At 41.9% G+C, this 21,041-nt stretch overlaps 1 protein-coding gene across 1 annotated transcript in view; it reads left to right on the plus strand.

Annotated features, from left to right (window-relative positions):
• OXCT1 (3-oxoacid CoA-transferase 1) overlaps nt 1–4,472 on the plus strand; it is an 88,588-nt gene extending 84,116 nt beyond the window's left edge. Inside the window, exon 17 of the mRNA XM_040089497.2 lies at nt 649–4,472. Coding sequence (XP_039945431.1) covers nt 649–684 — 36 coding nt within the window. The 3' untranslated portion in view covers nt 685–4,472. The remainder of the gene's footprint in view (nt 1–648) is intronic.
• Nucleotides 4,473–21,041: the final 16,569 nt, after the last annotated feature.

Below are 21,041 nucleotides of genomic sequence, written 5' to 3' on the forward strand. Positions count from 1 at the left end.
ACAATAGAATACATAAATGTGTCCCTACACAAAAATTAATGTGAATGGAAAAATGCAAGGTTTTTTTAAGAAATGCAAAATTGGAATTAATTGAGTATATAGTCATCAAACAGATAAAATTGAATGTGAATGGAAGAAAGACATTTAAAAAATAAGAAATATAAATTTGATATTGTAATATATCATCATCAAACAAATAATCCCATCAAATGTATCCATACACAATAGTTGCAGAGTGTTTATTGTATAACTTTGCGTGCATATCTTTGATTGCATATCCCCTGCTAACATGAATGTTCCAAAACTCGATTGACTGTTTCTGCACAGAAGATGGTGTAGGCGGCAAGTACAGGTTCATCTGCCCAAGTTTAATATGCTTGCATTCTTACACTAATAATATATCTCAAAATAAATGAAGTTCAGAGTCTAGATACTAGCACCACACATATCTTGTATTCTTGCATCAGAAAATTTAGTTGTGGTAGTTTTTATCTCTGACATATTGCAAATATGACAGGTTAAATAAGTACAGTGTCTCTAGTCTTCAGTGGTACATGGTTGATACAGGTGGAAATGAATGGTGGGTTGTACTGCTAGATCTGTATGACAACAGTTGTGTGGTTTTTTTTTTCCCCTCCTTTTTTCTAGGTTTCACCGAAACTAATACCAATGAGGCAGATTTAAATGTGAATTACAGACTGGGCTTAATTCACAAGAAGGCTTGTTTCCAAATGGAATAAACTGATGACTGTCTTGCAATTTTCCTTTTTTTTTTCTTTTTTTTTTTTTCTTTTTTTTTTTTTTTTTTAAGGGCTCTCTAAGTAGTTTCCAGATAGTTAAACTCAAGCCTAATATGCCTATAAGCCTAAGACTATAAGCCTAATTGTATTCTGCTTTCATAACATTACCAACTTTAATGGAATGGTGAATATATTCTCTGTGTTTTGAATTATGTTATAGGAAAATGTTAATGATCATTGTAAAAAAGGAAAAAAAAAAGCCTTGTAGTGTCTCTGCCAAATACTAGGTTTTTTTACACAGATTTAGAAAAAAACATGCAAAACTTATGTTTGCCTCTGTGTTTCCTGATATCTGTTGCACTGGAACTACAGCACTTATCAGGTCCATTCTCCTGCAAAGATGTGGGGTTTTCTTTTCTGGAGTGGTCTGTAACAACTATATATATCTGTAGAAAAATATTGGGAATATGGACGTTCCTTTTCCTGAACCTTTTAATCATTTTGTAACAAAATTGTTTAAGCCAGTGGAAATAATTGGGACCTAAATATATCTGCTGTTTTCACAGTGTGTGTCTGTTGGTATTGAGAGGCCTATACCTCCCGAAGTCCAACTGTGACCCTTTATATTTCAGTCATACAAGCTAGTATGGGGCTAGTGTGAAGGAGGAAGATGAAAAAATGTCTATCCTCGTGCAGACTACTGGAGGCTGCACAATTTCCCACATGAACTGCTCTTATTCTCCAGATATAATGCTTCTCCCCCAGCTCCCAGTCAAGGGCAAGTGAATATTGTTTTGGAGTCAGGTCTGTCCTTCCAGTGTCTCACAGAGAAACAGGGGAAGAGAAGGTTGTGGACACTTTGAAGATTCTTCTGAGGGAATACAGATGGTTAAGAGTAAAAACAATATCCACCACTTGTCAACCAAGGCACCAGCTAAATCTAAAGAATTTGGAACCCAATTTCATCATAACTTGAGACAATCAAAATGAAAAGACATTATCTCAGAGTCATTTTGATGAAGGCCTTCTTTTCCCTGTTAATTTCAAAATCATTTTTATATTTCGTTACTTTTGCAAACAGATAATATGACAGCTTTGGATCTCACATACCAAATCAGTACAATATGTCTTTATCATAGAGAACAAAAATTGACTGGAAATCAACATTTACTAAAATACAGTGTTCTCTCCAATATAATGGTTTCTGTCATTTTTGTCATTTGTATAAATAGGAGCATATAAAACACTTCAGTTAAAATCTTTCCTGACATAATGTGTGACATCAAGACTGCAGCATATTAAGTGACTGAAAACCAAGTAAAATGTAGATGCATGAGAAAAAGTTTACATAATGCCTATCATACGTATAATAAGCATGTTAAGCACATGACATAGAAAGGCATTCTAATACTAAGTGAATAAGGGATTCACCATAGTCAATGTGTGTTGTGGAAGGAATGTAACACATTTCTTGGGCAACAAGACAGAAAAATCATGCAATATTTAGCTCTTGTACTAGCCTTTGTACAGCACTTTTCTGTTCTAAAATACAAAATGCTTCTCTTTCATGGAACAGTTACAAAATTCGTTTTGATGCACACATGGGTTTTACAGCAGTAAAACTGCTTCGATTGGAGATACTACATTGTATAGTTTCGCTTACCCTAAGCAGTTCTTTGATAATCTCTTGTCAATACCATAACAGGCTACCCTTCATCCCAGAAAGAAATAAACAAAATACCTTTGTAAACACTGTTATGGCAGTACAAAAGTATTCCCATAATACTAAACTGTGACTTGAACTCATGGCTGCTAGTGGGTGGTAGGCCATTGTGTACCTTGCATCTATAGGCAAGACCTGATGCTGAGTCTGTGGGAAAGAAATACGTTGTACAAAGACCAGTATTAATTTCATGGTTAACATATACGAGTGATTTGGTTGATAGGTAATTTGCATCGAAGACTTAAAACTACACTGCGGGATATCTTAACACTGCATGTTAGTTTTCACGTTTTCTCTATTTAGGCTGTTTAGATGTATTCCCTGTGTTACTCACTCATTCCACACAAGTTTGACCATTTTTTTTTCTGTGGAGGTGGACTCAAGTTCTGCTCACTGAGGTTTTGAAGACTAAAAATCTGTATTTAATAAAACCTGACTATTTTAGCTCACTGTAAACTGTTTCACTTTTGAATTGAGCAGCCCAGAGGCCTCTTCCCTAATTCATGAAGATACTTTGGTGAAATTCTGACCCCTGTGGTGCTGTACACAGCAAAAGGTGCCTGTCTTTGCTTTCAGGGCTAGAGATGGGTGAAGAGCTACTCTGAGGGGATTGGTGTAGTCCCTGAAAGCTTTTTGTTCATCGTCACTCAAAGGTCTTGTACAGAATACCCAAAATGGATGATGGTTTTAGGGGAGTATTATAAAAACTATTATACAAGGGAAGGCATTTATTGTTAACTTATCCAGAGGAGAAAAAAAACCCACCAAAAAAAAAAAAAAAAGACGACCAAAGAACACAAACAGAACACAAACATTTAAATAGATGGGCAAGTCTTAACGAAATCTATAAATTAAAATGTTGATCTTTTGCAATTTATGCTACATTAGTTGTAGGACTGATTAGTTAATTACAGTAAACATTTACACATCTGTGAAGTATAGAAGTGTCTGAGGGTAGGATCAGGTATACACTGCTCCCGCCATAGAATTTCGCTTTGCTGGTACACGCACAGAAGCCATTGTTGTAATTAATACATGGCTATATAAAAACTAATGACCTGGTAATGTCTAGGATTTTAGCATCTTGGTTTCTGAATCAAAGAATTAGGACCCAAGAACTCCTGATTTCCAGATTTTCTGATTCTCTACTTACTGCCTTGTGAAATGACAGCGGTGTTCTCTGCCTTGTCTCCTGTTGCTGGAAAAGGGGATGGTTTTTTTCCTACCTCACAGGGATGTTGTGAGGAATAAGAAGCTAAGCTTTGTGCAAGAGGTTATTTGTTTCTCTTCAATTTGGGGATCACACTTGATCAAGAGTGTGGAAGAGTACTTGTAAACTGTCATTCGTGCTGTACGTTTGAGTTCTGTTGTCTTATTTGTGTCAGTTTTAATACAAGAGAACAGAAGTACCTGGTGCTGAAAATTGGGGATAAAAGGAGAACAGGCTCTCTCCACATACAGCAATAATGCTGTAGCAACAGGAGACAAGATATGCATGTCACACATGAATTTTTTAATCTTGAGGACAAAAGATTGTGGTAAAATACTGGTGTTGTTACGAAAAATGTCATGAGTCCGCACAAAGCTAATTGCAACAAGCTTTGAATCCACCTTGTAAATTAATTTGTTAAGCAAAATAAAAATTAAAGCACTCCTAAAATGCTCCTAAGTATTTCCCTCTCTGTGGACACTAGTGTGGTTCACAGGTAAGATATAATGTGAGCAGTAGTTGCAATAGTTGGTATTGCAGGGATCAAGGTTTATTGGGACAGAAATCATTCCCTGCCTGATAGCACTTCACAAGACAAGGACAGTTGATACTCTTTGTCCTGAAGAATATGATGATTCTACTATATTATCACAATGGACTTCACTTTATATTTTATTGGGGTTTTGTCCCTGAAAAAAAGAAAAAAAAAAATAGAGAACATTGCTGTAAACTCTGCAGACTAAACATCAAAGTCCTTCCTATGTATTTGCAAAACAATCAATAAAGGTTTTAAATTACAGGTTTTGTCTACCAATTTGTCTGTTAAAATTTTTTGTGGTGTTCTGTTCTGCTTTTGGGAGAAGTAAAAGTTTAGCTTGTGTTCACACCAGCATGTCACACCTCAGCATATGGCAAAACCTCAATGTCTTGTCTGAATGTGGATTGGTTTGATAAACAGAAATAATGAAGCTCGAAAAATCAGTTAACAGCTGGATTCTACATGTTCTCTCTTCTCACTGATGTCTGTGTTGGGTCAATCTCAAACATAATTATCACATTCATTTTCAAAATGACTTGTTTTTCAATCAAGTTAAATAATGGACTGCATATGTAGTCCTTAGAGAAGCGATTTTTTACCTTTTGATTAAAACTGCTGTAGAACTGATCACATTTGAGATGTTAATCATCGATGTTAGCGTGTGGCTGCACTCTGAAAATTGTACTAGATGACACATGAAGACAAATTCCATTAACCACCTACTGAATGATAAAGTAGATGATGGCAAAGGGATGAAAATGTCTGTGTGTAGTGGAGTCATCCTTCCATACCTGTCATAAGGTCATGTATAAATGTGTCATAGAATCGTTTTCGTTTCAGTATCATCAGAAAGCAGGTTGATAAATGTGAAGAAAAATGTTTAGAGTCATTTAAAAAAACGCTGATGTTTTTCTCTGAAATGAAACTCGTCAGTAATTTATATGTGTGGTCAAAATCCAACATCCCTGTGAAGGGGGCAGCAAGGTAAGTGCCAACCCCCCAGGGATAATACAGCAGTCTTGCAGCTCTGAAATCCACTCATACAAATGTGGAAGGTTATGTTTTCCTCTGACAAGAAAGAAAGTTGGTTACAGACATATCCGAGTAGTTTTGTGGTACCTTTTATGTCTTCTGTTTTGCATATTGTGCTGGTTTGGGTAGAGTTAATTTTCTTCACATGGGGCTGGGTTTTGCATTTGTACTGAAAACAGGGTTGATAACTCAGGGCTGTCTCCTGTATCCTGAGCAGTGCTTTCACAGAGCTAAGGCCTTTTCCGCTCCTCATCCCACCCCACCAGTGAGGAGGCTGGGGATCACAGAAGTTGGGACGGGACTCGTCTGATACATTTTCTTTGCTGCACAGCTGTAGTCTTCTGAGAGCAGAACCCCTCTCCTGCACATAGCCATCTGCTCCTGGAGCCCAGGGATCTTAACATACCCATACCACAATGTGTTTGGCAGCTTTAAATGGAAGAATTTCAGAGAACACCAGGATGGGGAAGGAATTCCTTTTCTGAATGTGTTTACATAACATCAGGTTTTGAGGCTCCAGCAAAGATGAAAGTAGATATTGTGTTTGGGTTAAGAAAACTTGCTGTGCCTGGTTCACCTGTTCATGTACACATTTAGAAGAAGATGGAGAAATGGATGGGAGAAATGGGAGAAATCCTTGCCTTCAAGGTGATGGGTTCTCCGTGTTTCCCATGATACTTTCTATTGATTGTATTTTATTGGTATAATTGCTTGCAGAAGCAAGCAGAACATTACTTATTTGTGGGAGCAGTAGAGTCTAGAACTAGAATTTTTATTTCCATGTTCTTAGAACTGTCCCCTGAGCCTGCAATCCAGAGAAAAACTGTTTAATTTGTGTAAATCTTTGATAGATGATTAGACTACAGCTGCTGTACTGCTTTAAGGCATTGCCCCTGCTGCTATTGCACAGGTGAGAAATGCTGCCTTTGGTGCACTGCAGATCATCATGCTTCTCTCAAACCTGTGCCTGTATGAGGTTCACAAGCTGGTGTCCACCCGCCTGGCTGCTAAAGGCTCTCACCATGTATGTAGGTTCGTGCTGTTTTCAACATAGAAGTGGCACAGCCCCATCTCCTTTGAAAAATTGTGGTGATGTTTCTTTCCCCATATTAACTCAGCAGGGAGAGTTTTTGCAAAGGTTTGGCTCCTAACCCTGTCCAGCAGGATTCAAAGTACATCTTTCTTGTCCCAGGAAAACACCTAACCAGCCATGTTGCCTGGGAATCTGGGTGAGAGAGCTGCTCCAGGGAATAATGTCTTCTTCTGCAGAAAGGATGACAAAAGCCACAAGGCTGTGAATGAAGTCAAAAAGGAGCAGGAGGTGCTCATGTAGTGTGCAAGTCATTCTCCCAGCAGTGACAAGGCTTAAATATCCTTCAGGGGATGGCTATTCTTTTATTAACATGAGCTTTCAAATGTGTAGGCAACTCATTTCCCCTCTGTCTTGGCTTGAAAGACAGGTATCTTCTAGGGAGAGGTGGGGCCTCTTTAGGAATGTGGAATTCCAATCCCCTTCCTCCAAGTTACTATAATTTAGAAAATTAAAGAGGCTTTTCAGGCAGAGGTATGGGTGTAGGAATAACAGTTCTTTACTAGTAAGTATAACAAAGCAAACAAACAACAACTACAGCATTAATAATAAACAGAACCAGGAACCTCGAGGGGCTTTGTTTCACAAAGCCCGGGGCAGTCTGATCCCTTGGGACTCCGAGAGCACCAACCTGGAGCGGTGGAAACTCCCGGGCAGGGCTGGCCCAGCTCCAGCAGGGCAGGCGAAGGGGCTCAGAATTCCTGGGCACATGAGCTGCTGATGGTAGGATTACCAGGACCGGACTTTCTGTTGATAGCGGGCTCCTCCCACAGCAAGCAGCAGCCTGGCGGCCTCTCTCCGATGCCCAGAGCAAGACGAGCCCCCAGCTCCCCCAGTCCCGTCCTCTTCCTGCCCCAAAACTCGGGTGCTCTTCCCCCTCCCAACTTTCAGCCACCTCCTTTGTGTTGGTCAAGCACCATCTAAGCACCAGTACTTAGCCTCTTAGCAACTGCTGGGGAAAAATTCTATAAGACAAAAAAAAGGAACAAACCTAACCCCCAACAGCATGTCACACCTCAGCACATGGCAAAATGTGCTGCCCCTCGTGTAGGCACCTACCTGCAAGGTGTTTCAGGACAAGCAGTAAAATGGTGAAGTCTTTTAAAGAACTGGCAGGTCAAGCAATGTACTGCTGTGGCACCTCAGCACAGTACACAGAGGGACTTTCCCTTTTAAGACTGGATTGTCTAAATGCATCAAATTTGTTTGTAGATGCCCATGCCAATTACTTTTATTATTTGGATAAATTCCTAAATATTCCCTTTGGTTCTGTAGCTGAAAAGTGTATAATACACAGGTAGAAAAGGGAACTGAAAACTTCTCTAATGCAGGGACAATGTGTTTCAAGAAGAGCAAAAACTGTAGCTGAGAGGACAATTAGTTTGCAGAAACTGAACAAGAAAACCCATGAAAAGCAAACTTATATACCACCCAAAAAACCCCAAAGGCAAGCCACAGTAGCAACACATTCATGCCACTTAAGAAAGTATACATTAATTTAATACAAATTCAATCCCATCTGTTTAAGCAGTGAGTGAATAGAGACTGTGAATGGGATCTGTTGCCTATATCCTGCAAAAACATGTTTTCTCTACCCGTTTGGAAAATTTGCTGTATGAACAATTAGCACTTTCTTTCAGATTTGTCCAAAACCAAGGCAAGCTATGTGATGCTATAGCAGGCAAGGCTGTCTTGTCCAATAATATCGCTAAAAATACAAACTTTATTCAGACACTCTGGCTTGACACTCATTTTTGTCTAATTCCATCTTGTATTTGCTTCAATAAAACCCATTACCCATGCTTTCCTCTTTGTGGCACCCTACCAATCCTAAACAAGTAGCTTCCTCTGCTTAAGGAAGACTGCTCAAATTTCATCAGTTTTTCTCCTTGCCTGGGCTTGTTCTTAGGGGGAGCAGAAAAAGTAGAACTGTGTGTGCCCGTGTTCTGCTGAGCCACAGCAGCAGGGAAACTGGAACCAGAATAGTAGAGTGGGCGTCATGGGCAGAGATGGTGCTGGGAATGGTGTTAGAGAGACACTGCTGAGGATCAGCATCTCTGGTGTTCTGGCCAGTTCCTAATGCACAACCACTCACACATCTCCTGTCAGAAAAACCCCAGATTTACGGTATGGTCTCCTCTCTGTTTTTAATTTTATTTCAACTTGGAGATCACATGGCTGTTGTGTTTGAAAAATCAAAATAATGAACTCCAGTGAAGAGGATGAATCTGAGCAAAGAGCCAGGGGCTTGGCTCCCCAAGCCCTGAGCATTCTCCTGACTGCTGTGCCCACTGGGGCAAGAAGACATTAGGCTTAGGCATGGCTTGTCCTGTGGGCTGTGCTCATACAGTGGTGGGGGACAGTGCTGAGGATGACTTAGGACTCCTTTGGAACAGAAGGCAGGAGCTGAGATCTGGGACTGAAATGGCACAAGCACATTCTTCTGTCCTGCATGGCAGAACCACTGCTGGAACTTTCAGTTCCACCAGGGGATGCTTCTCATTGTAGTACTAATACTTCAGGATTACAGGCTGGTATTGCTGATTTTCTGCTGCTGTATTGATTGATACCAGCATTTTCAGATTCTTGTCTTCTTCAGGTAGCCTTTGGCCTGGAAAGGAAAAGGAACCGGGGGGGGGGCGGGGAGCCAACTGCATAAATCTGCTAGCTATAAAACTGAAGGATGGTGAAATTATTCTGCAACAGCATATCCATGTTCTCATTAAGAGCAGTTCAGCATTTTTAGGACATGTTAACTGCTGCAGCAAGAAGAAGAAGCTTATTGCAGATCAATATAAAATAAACCACAGCTTTGCAAAAGCCAATTTATCATTTCCAAAATACTTTTCCTCAGTTGTGCAGGAAAGTCATCACTGGTTCACGAGTGGGACAAAATTACAGAGAACCACTTTGGATGTGGAGTCGCAAAACTCATCCAATCTGGAAAAAAAAATGCCATATTGTAATAATAAAAGCCTGGAGGTAACCTGTCACAGAGAAACTGAGAAAGGGAGATGATCAGTAATAGTTTCCTTTCAAAAGTGGAGAGGTCATGGCTGGTAATTAATTATCCAAATCACTCCTGAGTATATCTCTACCAAACAAGCTATCTCACCTACTGCAAAAAAATCCCTCTGAGAATCCAAGAACATGAGACCTTTTTTCCATGGGGATTTTAACTTTGTAACAGATTATTTTCACAGTGGAACTGAAAGCGGTAGAGAGACCAGGGAGCAGCATCATCACATCACAGCACTTCTGGTCTTGGGGCAGCAAACACACCCACCAAGGTCATGATTCTTGGCTCTTGATTTGGATGGGATCCTATTGTAGGGGATCTCAACAAGTGCATGTGTTTTTTAAACATATCTTAAATAGTGTGGTCAGCAGGAGCAGGGAGGTCATTCTTCCCCTGTACTCGGGACCGGTCAGGCCACACCTTGAGTGCTGTGTCCAGTTCTGGGCCCCTCAGTTTAGGAAGGACGTTGAGATGCTTGAGCGTGTCCGGAGGAGGCAACAAGGCTGGTGAGGGGCTTGGAGCACAAACCCTGTGAGGAACGACTGAGGGAGCTGGGGTTGTTTAGCCTGGAGAAAAGGAGACTCAGAGGTGACCTTATCACTCTCTACAGCTTCCTGAAGAGTGGTTGTAGTCAGCTGGGGGTTGGTCTCTTTCTCCAGGCAGCAACAGACAGAACAAGAAGACACAGTCTCAAGCTGTGACAAGGGAAATATAGGTTGGATATTAGGAAAAAGTTTTTCATGGAAAGAGTGAAAAGGTACTGGAATAGTCTGCCCAGAGAGGTGTTGGAGTCACCATCCCTGGGCATGTTTAAAAAAAGACTGGATGTGGCACTTGATACCATGATCTAATTGAGGTGTTAGGGCATGGGTTGGACTTGATGATCTTGACGGTCTCTTCCAACCTTCTGTGATTCTGTGATATCTTCAAATTTAATCATATTTAAGTGTGAGCTTGGGGATCTCCAGGAGCACCTCAAGAAGCATGAGCTTAGAGGTGAAGGTCAGAGGAAGTCAGACAACAGTCATTGTGAGCTGAGAGGGCTTTTTGGCAGCCAAGCAGGACCCACCAGCAAATGGGGAATCCTCAGTTGACACACTGCTCTTCCAGGGATGGTGGGATGGGAAAGCTGGGAAGTGCTGTGCAATGCAGGTCTCCCCATGCTGCCTGTTCCCATCTCAGAGTCTGGTCGAGACCGTGCAGAGCTGTGTGACAAGGGCAGACCCTTCAGCCTGCTTTGCAGAGATTTTGCATCTTTTCCCAGAGATGCTGAGAGTTGAACCCTGGCTTGGGTGGGAACATCTGAAGGCTTTCTGTATACAGAATAACACTTCTAACAGGACAACTATTGGCAGTACCTTCCCCACACTTTCCCCAAAGGAAGGCCAGTTCTTAGTAAAGAGAATATGCACAGCATGATGCTTTAGCTGGGGCAGGTGCATGGGGAAAGTGTAGGGAAGTGGAGGTTGCTCAGAGCAATTTTAGCTGCTTGAGCATTAACTACTAAACGTGCATTAATTTAGTGAGATTGTGCCCTAAGGATCCCAGGATTACTGCTCCCCAGTATGGACTTTCATTTTTGAGTGCACAGTAAGTATTTTAAGTGCTTGGCTTTCCAATATTAGGAAGGGTTGCACTAAAACCTAGATATACTCTAATAATAATATAATCTGAAATAATCTAATAATGGCAATATAATATTAAACTAGATTTAATTTAACAGGTTCTGTAAAAATCGAGTAAATGAAGAGCGTAGGAAGAGAACGGCTTTCCTGCGAATTTCTTGTCACTTCTCACTCCAAATTTTATATATTCACACAGTGCTTCACAGTTTAAGGGGGCTTTGTCAAATCAAACCTAGCAGCAGACATTAATCTTCGTAATTACTGGGGCCAGAGAAGACGGAGCAAGCTCTAATTTTACCACCACTATTCGCAGATGAAGGCTTCCATAATAAAAATGAATACAGCTGGAGTCCCACCAGTTATACAAAATCTTTAAGTTGGGAAATGAAAAAAGATAACTGGGTTTGCTGAATAAATCAGCACTGCCATCCCTGCTGGGGAATGTGGTTACATGTGTCACAGCAGGAGGAGGTCAGCGTCCTGCACTCAGGCTCTGTGCAATTACCCAGGGGACTGGTGGGGGTGCAGCTGGAAATGGTGCACTCAGCACATCCTCATCTGCAGAAGGGTAATACCCAAATGCACTGGAATTACAGGAGGAAAGGTCAATTCTTAACTGGTTCCTGCCACTAAAGCCAGGACTGCAGAGAAGGAAAGCTGCTATGTTCTCATAGGTAAATTAAGCTGGTGGTCTAACATGAGCTTAATTCCTCCTCAAAGCATGATTTTCTGGTGGTGAGAGTGCTAGGGTTTGGTTGCTGCCTCACCTGTGAGGTTCTGGGTGGCAGGGTGCCAGCTAGCCCCCACCAGCATCTTCTAATTTTTAAAGCATCACAAAACATTAAAGGTCCTTACACATGACATGAAGCTGTGGCTGAGATATATTCAAAAAAGAGGGCTCTTATTACTCTTTGAGTGTTCACAGTAAAATTGCAGGGGTATTTGCTAATACAAATAATACAAACAAAAAATCCCTGCAGCTAAGAACCATCTCCAGAAAGCACAGGCAGGGTTGTCTCTCCCACATTGTTCCTCCACTGTTTTTCTTTCTCCCCAGTCATGTACGAACACAGTATTTTTTCACCCTTTTCCCTGTGTGTGAAAAAAAAAAAATCATTATTTTTTTCTTATAACAGGAGGTTTTTTAAATGCTTCTTCCACATGATCCTAACAGGATCCTCAGCATATGCACACCTGTGTAAGACACACGGGGAGAAAACGGTAGGCAAACATGTTACAGTGATATTAAGTGGCACGGGACTAGAAATGCCACAGGATCATTTAAGGATAATTTAAAATCTATTTGGCCAAGTCACTGTCTTGTTGCCTGTCCTGGAAAAGCCACTGTGCAGCTTATTAAAATCCTGAGGCCGCTTACAATGAGGGAAGAGTGAGATATCAAGTAGGTCAAAGTGCAGCTTTCAGAGTGTGAGAGCTTTTTAGATCACTGAAGAGCATAAAGTTTATCAATTTGTATTTTGGACAGTGTTAGAACTGACAAAGCACATGAAGTGGTGGCAGGGCAAGATCTCACCTCAGTAGTGGAGATCTGTATTACTTCCCATGGGTTATTCTTGGACAGGTGAAAATAAATATCTCATTACAAAGTTGGGATTGTGTGTGACGCCAGAGCCAGGGTGCTGGTGTGAGCCTGAGGCCACTGTTACCCTTGGGGCAGCTGAGCCTCCAGGCAAGGACCTGCTGGGGGCCATGGCTTGGGATAAGGGTGCTCTGTGTGTGCTCAGTTTGGACTCTGGCTTTTATTCAGGCTCTGGAATAGTCCCCAGAGGATCTTGGTACAATGAAAGACAAAGGAAAATATAAGACTATCTGGAAGAACCAGCTCATTTTAAAATTCACAAGTTTTGGAGAGAAGCAGTTCCTGAACTCCCAAGCACAGGAGAAGAATTTGTTCCTTGTTATGCCCGTGGCTGAGAAAAGTCTTGTGAAACTTGTTTTAAACAGAAACTTTTGGCCAATAGTGGTAGTTTCTCTCTTACCAGAAAAATTATTATTTGTCCTGCCATCTGACAGCATCTTTAGGAGCTCATCCTTTCCCTTAATCTTCACGTCAGCTGTTACTGAGTGTAAAGCAGGTTTGACCCCCTGTACGTTCTCCCTATTAAATGCCCTTTCCATAATAAATTATACAGTAACTCTCCCAGGGTGGTAAGTCTGGCAAATAATAGTGTGTTATAAATGATGTAGACCAAATTCGATAAATCTGAAATTTTATTGAGAGACAAAATAACAGTCTCGGACAGCCACAATTAAAAGGACAGCGTCGAGCCCAGGGTTGCCGCTGGTTGAACAATTGATAACACACTCTGCCAGTCTGTTATCCCCCAAGTGCACACTTGTGGTTTGCAGCAGTCTCTTTTTATACACTGGATCGCAGAGAGAGGCTCGGGATGTCGAAAGACCCCCTTCGAGGCAGCTTCATTATCATGCAGGTTTCAGTTCCAAGAGTCTGAATGGATCAGCAGAGGAGGACAATGCTGTCGATGGTCGGTTCCAGGTGTGGTGTAGACATGTTAATTTTGGCTGGAGACCATCTAGATACGGATCTGAAACTATCATCGGGTCCTCCGGGCTATCATCTCTGTTTTCTGTTGCCTTTTGTTTCTTTTCAGCGATTCCTGGCAGTGACAGTCTTCTGTCCTCCTTTCTGGTAATTCCAATCAAGCTCTCCTCGTGTCCCTCCCATGCCTTTTCAGGCTAGGGAAATTCTTGTATTTTATTAAGTCCCCTTCCTCCCGAGTTAACTCACAAAATGCTATTTTAAAACAAAACTTAACTTCTAACATGCTAGTTTATACAGAACTTATATTTATACAGTTGGTATTGCATTTTATATTCTATTAACATGAAGTAACTTTAGAACAGATGTTACATTCCTTTTTAATGATTCTTAGCCAAGGCATGTTTGTGTCTCTCTCCTGGTAATTCTAATCATGTTGTGTCTTGTGCCCCTCCCCTTGTCTTTTCAGGCGAGAGAAATTCCTGTACTTTTACTGAGCTGCTTTCTTCTGAGTTAACTCATAGCATATTGGATTAAAACAAAACTTATACTTATAGGGATGATATTACACTTTGTATCTTTTAACACAAATTAACTTTAGGACATATATCACAATCCCCCCTCTTCTAAATTCACCAATTTAATTCGTGTTCTGGTTATAGTCTTTTTTCTCTATCAAGATAAAAAAGCCTCTTAACCATTTGACTATTCTGGTTGTATTTCTCCAGCTGTCTCATTCCAATAGGTTTTTTCTATGCTTTCTTCCTGCATCCGAGCTTCAAATTTTTCTAACACCTGAGCAGCTTTACTCTTTTTCTCATTCAATTTCATGATTTTTGGGACCGCCTTGTTTTTATTTGCCCCCCCTGAAGCCAATTCAGGGTCCATAGGAAGCGCTGCCACTTGCATTCCCTGGACTACTGTATGAATTAGTCTAATTAGACAGGGTATTAGACAGGGCAAGAAAACTAATCCAGCTACGGAACACAGGATAAAGAATCCCACTTTTTTCCACCAATCTCCTGCCCCAAATATTTGATCCCACCAAGAAGCTTGGAGTATAGAATTCCATTTTTGTACTGGGACATGTGCCACCTTTTTTATTTCTGCCGCTAAATCTCTAATTGTCTCTCCATAGTCATTGATTTCTATGCAACACTCTGAGTCGTTAAATTTTCCACACACACCCCCTTCTTCTGCTAATAAATAGTCCAAGGCAATTCTATTATGGTATACAAATGCCCTCATCTGTGAGTGCTGTCAGGCTAACAGCTCCAGAGCATCTGAAGTGTGATTTGAAACTATCTCCACTACAGCTTGTAACCTAATCAATCGGTTTAATAAGTATACTGGAGTCTGGTAGCCCCAGCTCCCATCTTGTGCCCATGTGGCAGGGCCATAATACTCTATAATGCGCTCTGCAGGCCATTCTTCCTCCCCCCATTTCTGATTCCCCCCTACTTGTGGAAATTCCCTCTTTATCTCTCGTCTTCTCCTGCTGAGAGTCTCATATAAAGGAGCCCCTAGTAAATTACTGCCCGTTCGGGGAAGTGTAAAGAAAGAGGGTCTAATCATTCCTAGGGTACAGGACCCTTTCCATTTTCAGGGTAACTCACTATAAGCTTTCTTCCCACAAATCCAGTAGATTCCACCTGGGGCTTTCCATCTGATGTATATGTTTTCTGTGTTTTCCCAAAATTCTACTAAGTCAGTCAGGGAGTAGTATGGGTTAGCATTTGTTAATTTGTGCCAGCAGAGTCCAATTTCTTCTATCCAATTACATCCTTCCTCCCTTTTCTTTCCCCAATACCCATGGGGGGGTTCGGGTTGCCACATTCTGGACTTGTTGTTTGAGTTTACAGTTAGGGTGGATAGGCATGGGGTATAACCTACTGTCTCACTGTATGCATTTCCTTCCCTGCTAATACAAATTGTCTCTATTACCCGTTCATCCAGTGTCCATCCCTCTGGCCGAGTCATTGTTTTTAAGATTTTGTTATCCCACCTTAGTAGTTGTTCAGGGGCCAAACTCTCACCTTTCCAGGGCCACCTTTCTGCTGATCTCAATCCTCCACAGATCCAGCAGTTAGTTAGTCCCAATTCTGTAGCAATTTCTCGCACTAGATCCAGGAAGAGGTTTTTGCTGGAGGCAGATAAGCTCCAGTCACTAGATTGTCTTTCTAATTGCTCATATTGCTCGCTAAGTGTCCTCATCCTTTCTTGCTCCATTCTTTTTCTTTTTGCTTCTAATTCCTGCCTTTTGAGCTCTAAGGCTACCTTTTGTATCTTGTTCTCTGGGTCCAATCCTTCTTCATCTTTAGAAAAACAGAACACCTTTTCTAGTTTCAAACATACCCTTTCATCATTTTCACTCAACAAATCCAGTAATATGGGTCCTCCGCTTAAGGAATTTGTTTGCAGTTTCTTATTCTGTCCCACCCAATATGTTTTCCCGTTAAGGGTACACATTTCTAATTTTTTCTTATCATAACACAATTGGTTAACTTGTAAGTATCCCACAAAGGTACTTTCTCTTTTCCCCCCAATCCATACAGTTTTATTGTATTCCTTACAAGTAGGAATTAAAGGTAAGCTATTTAACTCTCTTCTTTTCCTGGACATTGCCATCGGGTTATTGGTTTTGTTCATTTGGAACCCACTATTCAATTTGTAGTCCCCTCCACTTTGCAATGTAGACCAGTCTACTCGTACCCTGGATTTCGAGACCTGATCCCAGGTAGGTTCTGAGTGAACCTCTGGGGGGTCAGTTCCCTTCCCTGTTTTCTCCTTGGGGTTGGGGAGGCCATTCGTGGGGTACACGGCTAGGCTCAGGATCACCAGGGTTACCCATAGGCGTATCCCTCTGCTCAACCCTTCGCCTGTTGGGGTGCCACCAACGGCGGGGTAAACCATCTTCCTGGCAGCAGGGATATTCTTCCGGGCCCCTACAGGTGCTCCTTTGAGCGTATCGCCTTTTGTATTGTTCCCACTTGGCTATCTTCACTTGGTCAGCTAAACAGGGTACTTTCACTGTTCTCCTACACTCAATCACGAGTGGCTCCGCCCTTTTATTTAGTCCTCCCCTTATCCCGTTCGTGAAGTAATGGAACCACTCAGGAGAATCCAATTCAAAAAGACCCGATTCTGTGGCAATGTATAGAAATAGATTCGTAAGCCTGTTCTCCTCCTCAAAGCAATGTTCACATAAACTCCACGGCCTGGCTCCCCTGTAACAATGAGTCACCCAAATCTGTTTACAATACCCGCACTTAAAATGAGCAAAGGGATAGCAGGGACATCCTGCTTGGTTACAACTTATCCGATAAGCACTGGTCATTAGGTTTCCTGATGGATCTTCAGCTTTAAGTCTCCTGGAGCTGAGGTGACTTTCCACTGCGGAGAGCTGCTTTGCTGTTCAACTCTTTTCACCCGAGATGAGTGGGTCCAACCTTTTTCTGCTGTTCTCACTGCCGTGTCAGTGGTGAGGAGGACGAGAAAAGGTCCCTCCCAGTGCGGTGACAATGGGGCTTCTTTCCACGTCTTGATCAGCACCTGGTCTCCCGGCTGGATTTTGTGAATAGCAAATCCCAGAGGTGTGCCTTGTGCTATTAGTCCGCGTTTTCGGAGCTCCTGTAAATTTTTGTTAATTAAGACAAGATAAGACTGGATCTGGCAATCTTCCATTCAGGGGTGTCCAACCGGCATTCCATGCTCATATGGCATTCCATATAGCATTTCAAAGGGGGATAAACCAGAACCTGAATGGGGTTGGGTCCTAATATTTAGGAGAGCTAAAGGAAGACACCTTACCCATGACATTTTAGTTTCTAGTATGAGTTTTGACAATTGAGCTTTTAGAGTCTGATTCATTCTTTCCACCTGGCCTGAACTCTGAGGGTGCCAAGGTGTGTGATATTCCCATCTGATCCCTAAGGCCTCTGCCAAGTGTTTTGTGATTTTTGATGTGAAGTGGGTTCCTTGGTCTGAATTTATAGAGTCAGGGATCCCATATCTAGGTACTATTTCCTCCAGTAACCTTCTGGCCACTGTTTGTGCTGTTGCCCTGGGGCTAGCGAATGCTTCCACCCAGTGTGTTAATTGATCCACTATTACCAGTAAATATTTATACCTTCCTATTTTAGGTAGTTCAGTGAAATCTACTTGAATCCTCCCAAAGAGGCGGTATGCTAAGGGGCGTCCTCCCGATATATTTTGTCTGATTCTAGACTTATTAATTTTCTGACACACCAGGCAATTCTGAACTTCCTGCTTTGCTAATTCGAAGATACCTTTGCATCTAAAAAACTTCAGGAACTGTTCTGCTAATGCCTGAGTTCCCCAGTGGGTTTGAGAATGCAATCTCTTCAGTATCGTTCGGGCATATGCTTTTGGAATCAATTCTCGACCGTCAGTGAGTTTCCATTTCCCATTCTCTAATGTACCTCCTATCTTTTTGAACTCCTCTATTTCTTTTTCTGTGGGATGCGGAGGAAATTCCTGGGGACCTTTTGTTATGTTCTCAGGGATTTCAAGGGTGAGAAGAGCTGCTTTTCTGGCTTCCTGGTCGGACAAATTATTTCCCCTTATTCTGAATTGTAATCCTGCTTGATGACCCTTTACATATACTACGGCAATAGCTTTTGGTTCTCTTACTGCTTCGAGGATTTGTCTTATTAAGTCTTCATGCACTAAGTTTTTCCCTCGAGTGTTTATTAGTCCCCTTTCCTCCCAAATTTTTCCAAAAGTATGTACCACCCCAAAAGCATACTTAGAGTTAGTAAAGATGGTCCCTGTTTTTCCTTTCAGTTCTTTCAGGGCTTGTAGTACTGCATACAGTTCACATGCCTGGGCTGACCAAGAAGTGCTTAGGGGGCCTGATTTGACTACTTCCCCGGTTTTCCCATTTATGATGGCATAACCCTGATTTTCTTTTCCCTTCTATGACTCTGGCTGACCCATCTACAAACCATTTCTCCCCCTCATCTAATTCTTCATCTTCCAAGTCCTCCCTTACTTTTGTCTGCAATTCTATCAAGTCTGAACAATTATGCACAGGCTTACCCAGTGCTTCCCCATACAGAAATCCTGCTGGATTGCTTGCTTGTGTTGTTCTTAGTTCTAATTCTGGAGCATGGATGAGAATGGCCTCATACTTTAAAAGCCTCGCATCTGTGAGCCATTTTTCAGCTTTTTGTTGTAAGATAGTCCTCACATTGTGTGGGGTATAGACTACCATAGGAGCCCCAAATGTGATCTTTTTGGCTTCTTCTACTAATAGGGCCACAGCCACTATGGCCTGTAAACATGTGGGCCATCCCCTGCTTACAGGGTCCAATAATTTTGAGAGGTAACTTACAGGCTTTCTATCTCCAGCCCATTCCTGCATTAAAACCCCATAGGCTGTGTGATTACTTACATCCACAAATAACTGGAACTTTTTGTTTATCTCGGGGAGGCTTAAAACAGGTGCGGTTACCAAGGCTTCCTTCAGTCTTTGCAATTCCTTGTCATCCTGTTCAGTCCATTTTATCTTGTCCTTTGTCAATTTCTCATATAGGAATTTTGCCTTTTCGCTATACCCTTCTATCCACTGCCTACAATAGCCCAACAGCCCTAACAATTGGCGTACCTGCCTTTTATTCTTGGGGGAAGGCAATTCTAAAATCCCGGCTATCCTTTCCGGATCCAACTTTTTCTTTCCTCTTATGAGCCAGTGTCCTAGATATTTCACCCCTGGCTCGGTGAATTGTAATTTCTGTTTAGACACCTTCAAACCTTTTTCTCCCAAAAAGTTTAATAATTCAATGGTACACTCTCTTACATCCCCTTCTGTTTCACCAGCTACTAATAAGTCATCTACATACTGCAAGATCTTTGTCCCTTTCCTGGGAGAAAACTGGCTTAGCAATTGCTCTAGGGCTTGTCCAAATAGATTGGGCGAGTCCACAAACCCTTGAGGAAGTGAGGCCCATCTTAGCTGTTGTTTGCGATTGGTGTCAGGGTCTTCCCATTGGAATGCAAAGAAGTCCCGACTGCCCTCAGCTAAAGGGCAGGTCCAGAATGCATCTTTTAGATCTATGACACTATACTATGTGTCCTCGGGGGAGACTCTATTTAGAAGAGTATATGGATTGGCAACTACAGGAAACCGTGTCTTTGTCCTTTCATTTATTGCTCTCAAATCTTGCACCAACCTATAGCTCCCATCTGTCTTTTTAATGGCTAAGACTGGGGTGTTGTGCCTTGACATGCAAGGTTCCAAAATGCCTTTATTTATTAGATCCTCTATTATGGGTTTCAGTCCTCGTCTTCCTTCTAAGGGGATAGGGTATTGTTTGATTCTTATGGGGTCCTCGGGCCTTTCAATTTCAACTGAAATGGGGGTCATGTCTAGCCTCCCGGCCTCCCTCCCTGTGTGCCACACTTTAGGGTTAATTTTGTCTTCATCCTCACAGGTTAGTTTATATATACTAACCACTATCCATGAATCCCTTACGATTAAGTTAATACCCAGTGCTACTATCAGATCCCTTCCTAACAAGTTATAATCAGCTTCCTCTACTAATAACATGTCCCCGCAACAAATTTTATTGTCGGATTCAATCTCTACATTCTTCACTATGGGAACTTTAAAAGGTTCTCCTTTGGCCCCTATAACCGCCATAAATTCCTTGCTGACCTGGCATCCTGGGGGTAACTCTTTAAATGTACTTTTCTCAGCCCCAGAGTCTACTAAAAAGTCCATTTTCGTTCCCTTGGGTCCAATTTTTAATGTTATCAAGCGCTCTTCTGATGTTATGGACCCCAAAATGTAGAGCCCCTGACATCCCTAATCTTCTTGAAACATCTTTTCATCCCTCATCCTTTTCGGGCAATCTCTTTTTATGTGCCCCTTTTTCTTACAGTAAAAGCATTCCAGCCCCTCTGTTCGATTCACCGGGGTCCCTTTCTGTGGACGCACTGGTCCCTTCGATGGTCCTTTCCTTAGGGGTTTTTCTGAAGCTTGAGGGCGTTCCTGGTTTTGGGCTTCCCTTACAGCTGCTACCAGCACTCGAGCTTGTATTTTCTGCTTTTCCTCATCTCTCCTCATATATATTTTCTGAGCTTCCCTCAGTACTTCCTGTAATCCTTTCTCCTGCCACCCTTCGATTTTCTCCAACTTTTTCCGTATATCCTCCCATGATTTTGCTACAAACTGGGTTTTTAGCAATACTTCTCCCACAGGAGAATCAGGGTCTGTTCCCGAATATATTTGGAGACTTTTTCTTAACCTTTCTAACCATTTGGTAGGGGTTTCCTCTTTCCCTTGGCACTCCCCAAAAACCTTACTTAGATTTTGCCCCCGGGGTACAGCCTCTCTGATTCCCTGGATGATTATGTTCCTCATATCGATCATGTTTCTCCTACCCTCCTCGGTCTGGGCATTCCATCGGGGATCCTGGCTTGGCCATTTCTGATCTCCCGGGGTACTCGGAGGGTTCTGTCGCTCCCATTCCCTTATTCCTGCCTGTCGTACCATTTCTCTCTCTTCCGTGTTGAATAA

Source organism: Hirundo rustica, chromosome Z (assembly GCF_015227805.2).
Source record: "Hirundo rustica isolate bHirRus1 chromosome Z, bHirRus1.pri.v3, whole genome shotgun sequence".
Taxonomy (NCBI): Eukaryota; Metazoa; Chordata; class Aves; order Passeriformes; family Hirundinidae; genus Hirundo; species Hirundo rustica.